Source organism: Amblyomma americanum, chromosome 1, assembly GCF_052857255.1.
Source record: "Amblyomma americanum isolate KBUSLIRL-KWMA chromosome 1, ASM5285725v1, whole genome shotgun sequence".
Taxonomy (NCBI): domain Eukaryota; kingdom Metazoa; phylum Arthropoda; class Arachnida; order Ixodida; family Ixodidae; genus Amblyomma; species Amblyomma americanum.
In genome coordinates, this window is record NC_135497.1 from 152,667,993 (window position 1) to 152,672,728 (window position 4,736).

At 48.3% G+C, this 4,736-nt stretch overlaps 1 protein-coding gene across 1 annotated transcript; it reads right to left on the reverse strand.

Moving 5' to 3' along the window:
* Positions 1-891: 891 nt before the first annotated feature.
* LOC144114303 (uncharacterized) lies at positions 892-4,482 on the reverse strand. The gene is made up of 3 exons (XM_077647953.1): positions 4,400-4,482; positions 1,854-2,082; positions 892-1,074 (listed from the first exon to the last, which is right to left on the reverse strand). The coding sequence occupies exons 1-3, from the start codon at positions 4,480-4,482 to the stop codon at positions 892-894; spliced, it is 495 nt and encodes a 164-aa protein (XP_077504079.1).
* Positions 4,483-4,736: the final 254 nt, after the last annotated feature.

Sequence of the window (4,736 nt, forward strand, 5' to 3'; positions counted from 1 at the left end):
AAAAGGAACGTATTAGAGAGCCTTGGATCGCGGAGCCCGGTCGCAATATGTAACGCACCATTCCGATATTTTCTTCCCTTTGTGCATCGAGACATCGCAAGGGCAGCTACCGCGTTGCAAGAGTTTTCAAATCGTGTGCGATACCAGTGCATGTTAAAGAATGCCAAGGGTTTCAAATTTATCTGGAGTCTCACTATGTCCCTTCACACCACCCGCGAGCAGCTTCGGGGTGTGAAATCCCCCATTCTATACCACGATCCGCACAACGGAATTCGAGAAATCGTTACCACTAGTCTTAAATACCAATAAAGTTTCAAACGGGAATAATCGGCGCGATTACATGGTGTTAGAATCACATACAGGTGTTGTGCTTCAGCCGTGTGTTTGTGTCACCCCGCCGTTTGTCCCTCTTAAATCGGCGAAATCCTAACGCCACGCCTTAAAAGGCCACATTATTCAGGCAGCAGTAGTACGGCATGACGCCGCACATCAGCACATCAATAAATACAACACATGCACATCGACAAAATATTTACTAAACGCACATATCATAGAAACACAAGGGGCAAAAACATTAGAATATATCAAAGCATAAAGGACATACAAAACAGGTAGAAATGCATGAAGAATAAAAGGTCAGGGCAGGCACTCGTGCTGCTCTGCTTGAACGCCCGACGCTCAGTGTTGTCCTGTAGGAGTCGTCGGTGACGGCGTGACATTCTAGTCGCGCCGTGTTTCCGACGGCCACTATATAGCAACCCGGAACAACCACGGGGCTGCTCAGAGACAGAAGTGGACAAAGGCCCTCGGCGAAGACTGGGTCGCAGCAACGGATGCCCAAGCAACGAGCTGATGGGAGCTTGTCGACAGTGCCCAGTTCAAACCTCCGCCTCAGAGGCCTGTCGCTGCGACAGAACATATCGGGGACGGGCCTCCATCGAGGCACAGCAAGCTCAGGGTCAATCCGAACATGCCAAACGTCGGTCGCGTGATCATTGCGGGCAGGTCGCAGTCTGATGTTATCCGCCAGCTGATGATGTTCGCGGCGAGGAAGGCGTCGCCCAGGCACAAATGCTGCGAAATTGGGAACATATAACCATGACGCGACAAAGGTGCAATTTAATATATGATGCAAGAATACAGGTCGTGCACACCTTTAATTCTTTACAATGAGCTCTTTACATGTATAGTGTATTGTTCCTTGCAGTCGGAGTGGTTAAAAATTTCCGCAGTAAAAACTGCAAAATTAAGAATTGTGTAGTACATTATGTCCGTAAACGTTTCAGTAGCAGTAATGGATAATGATTGATGATGGATTCGCTCCAGACGTATGCGAAAATGCCGGGCTCAGAAGAGTTCGCTGTTCGAAGCTGCTACTGTTTCAAAAGACGGCATTTGACAGAGGTCTGTCTGACTGGAGAAAGGAATATAACTGTGACATGAACGCCCACGAAGACACGACACTTTAGGGCCAACTTCGTTCCTTCGTGAGGTATGATCGCGGTGGAGCTGCAGCTTGTTTTTTTATTTAAGCCGTCGTATAGTCAGCGCATTGTCTTATTTAAATTAACTACTACTGGTTCACACAGGGCTGAGAATGCTACGCGATCATACGCTTCTTTTAGCATAGACCGCGGCAACTTATATATGCATACAGCATGTTGTCGTGAGCGGAAAGTAGAAGTTATCGAGGCTATGCAATTATGCTCATATCTCATCACGCCGTAAAGAGATTCGAAAGCCGAATTTTTTACTCCTTTCAGAGAACAAGTGAGAGCTAATTCTAATAGGTTCCACTAGGTTCCGCTTTCCTTTGACCCTGCATAAAATTGCAGATGGCTCCAGTCACACACCTTGTCAAAAGGGCAGTGCTCCACTGGGTATCTGAAGGTGGTGGCATTGCGTTCACGACCGGAAAATAGCCTTGTCTCGGTTCTCATGACCCACAATTTCATCACGTCTCCAACCCGATGGCGTCCGACGAGTAGTCCCGCCCGGGCAGCAGACTGTGGCTCTGGCGTCATGTCAGGTATCCGCCAGGATGAACTGGTCTGCTCTGCATTCCACCACGGCAGGAGGACGCTGGGACGTAAAGAGCATAATGCGAGGTCATTGTGGATTCTTAAGGCATTTATGGGTGGCAATAACAATTATCGGTCCAAAAATATATACTTTTTGAACAACTTCACGTTTGTCAACGCGAAAGAGAGGCCTTGTAATGCCGTGATACTGTGTTGCATGAACAAAATCACGAAAACATAGCTCTTGTGACAAATCGGACAGCCCTCGTGGCTGCGGTTCGGTCGCATGTGCCCGCATATGTCGCATGTGTCGCTTGAGTCGCATAGAGCCCGAGGGATTCATTTCTGAGCCGGTCAGCGGGGCTTCCTTAAAAAATCTACCAATCCAAAGCTTGAGATGATTTATTACTCGAAGCCATTTATCGTTCGAGTGATTAAGGTCGCTGAGTATGCATATCCATGTCCGCTCAAGGGCGGGGTGGTGGTGGTGGTGGTGGTGGGGGGGGGGGGGGGGGTTGTGTAGGGAGCCGTTGCGCTCGCCCATAGCCACCGTTGAAACTCTACGATCTGTCCCAGGCGTTCATTTACTGGCATGAGCTTTGAGTAGCGGCGCAGTGCATGGATATTCGCTGTTATTAAAGAGATGTTGATGCACACTCACACTTACGCACGTATATAGCATGATTAGCGCTTGACGGTTTTGATAGACAGGAGAAACATTCCTGATAGGTGCTGATATGCAGGTATACGAAGACTCATTGTGCGTTGTTCGCTGTTTATTGCGGTGTCGACTTATTCCTGCGAAAACGTACGTGCACTATGAAGCCACATGTTCATATCGAATCGGAATGTTCAGAGATAAAGGACAGCCCAATTGGTAAGTGCACACTGGCGCAAACGGAGAATGCCCAGCTTCACGAAGTCTCTTCAAGCAGCGGTGTACATACTTGTTAGTTGCGACGTTGCGGCACAAATTGGAGTTTAACGACAGTGAGGGGTACTCTTCCCAAGAGCGACTCAACAAAGTGTGCTATGTCAACCAATCCGTGCATGCTTATCGTCTGCTTGGTATTTTGCATTATCAGCTGAATTAATATTATTATTGTAAACGCCCCATTGCAGAAGAGATGTTATTTTGCTTAAAAAAAACGGCATGATTACCACCTGTAACGCGAATTTCAGCGATAGCGCTGAATTTTGACGACTAGGTAGTTTCGCCTAGATGTCTGTGGGGGGTTGTATATCACCTTGGAACGTGCAGGTTATTGGCACGGAGCGCGTTCGAGGCGAGAGTTTCGTGCGTTCATTCTCCACTCCATCCGCCTTATGCTTGTGGGTTTTGCCATGCCTCTGACGTCACACGACTGAAATTCAGTGATATCAGTTTCAATTGTCGGTGCAGTAACTTTTTGAGCAATTACAGCGGACAGGCGGTCTTTCTTATCTTTCACCCCTTCAAGTGTTGCATTCAGTATCTAACATGCTCTGTCCATTTGCAATTTCAGCCTGGCGCTTTTAACGTTCTGGTATTTCTTTTTTGGTAACAGGATATACTCAAGCGCTAGTTAGACATACTTGAACGACAGAAGCAGCTACAAAAACGACACCAAGAAGAAAGAGGACAGGACAGGCGTTGCTGCTCTCCTCGTCTGTTCTTGGTATCTTTTTTGGCGCCATTTTCATCGTTCGTTTTTCTTGCTAACCAAACTGTAGTAGCTTTCCTCGGTGTTTGCGTACGCTTACTGAATAACGCCTTTGCTCTCTCGGCTCCAATAGCTTGGTGCACAAAATACTAGATTTAAGCTTGGTAGTTTAGCGCATCAACCATTGAAAGCCGATTAGCATTAGCGCCAGTGAAGAGTGGAGTGACACGCCCGTTTTGCAGGTGACTGCCGGCTGGGCCTCTCAAATATCTGTTTTTGCACACGCCGCCTTCCCACGCTTGCAGTCTTCGCTTCGATTGTGTTCCGGGCACACTTCACAACTCCAGGACCCGTTTTCCCCGAAGCAACTAGTCTCAAGTCTCAGCGTTGTCTTATTCGGCGTGTAAGCCTTCTGTTGTTTTTGTGGAAAAGGGTGGAAATGCGTATAACTGGCTCATTGGATCAGTGGACACCTTAGTGGCGCTGAGGTCCGCGGCCCTGGTGTCAACGTCACGGGTTACACGCCTGCTTTTGTACCCCCTAAATTGCATCTACTAAATGGCTTGCACAAAACTAAATCAGCTTTAGCTGTAATAATGCGCTATAGCGCAGTACCAGGAAGCGAAGCTAAGCTTAAAGACTCAAGACGATGTTGCCGCATGTGTACGCCACCGCATATCAGTGCCACGAGCCAGGCGCCCTTATAATAGTGTCGGTGGAAGTCATGCAACTCACCGTGCGTTCCTGCAGAGGATCTTGAACTCTAGGCACTGCAGCAGACTCGACAGGCGACCCTCCGCGAAACAGCCCATATCCATGCCCCCGTGGAAAGAACAAACGGCGGTCGGAGCACGCGCTGGCCTGTTCCTCGTTTACCTCTTCTTCCCCTCGCAGCGTTTTTATTGCAAAGTCGTCTTCTTCCAGCCAACCGAACAAAACCCCATCCGATAGAAAAGGACGAGGAGGAGGAATAACTTTTAATTATTTTAAGAAGAGAACAGAGGTCCTCAAGGGTGGGCTCCTACTTGTACAAGAGTCCACTGACCTGGGCTTTGCGGCGCCGTGAGCTGTG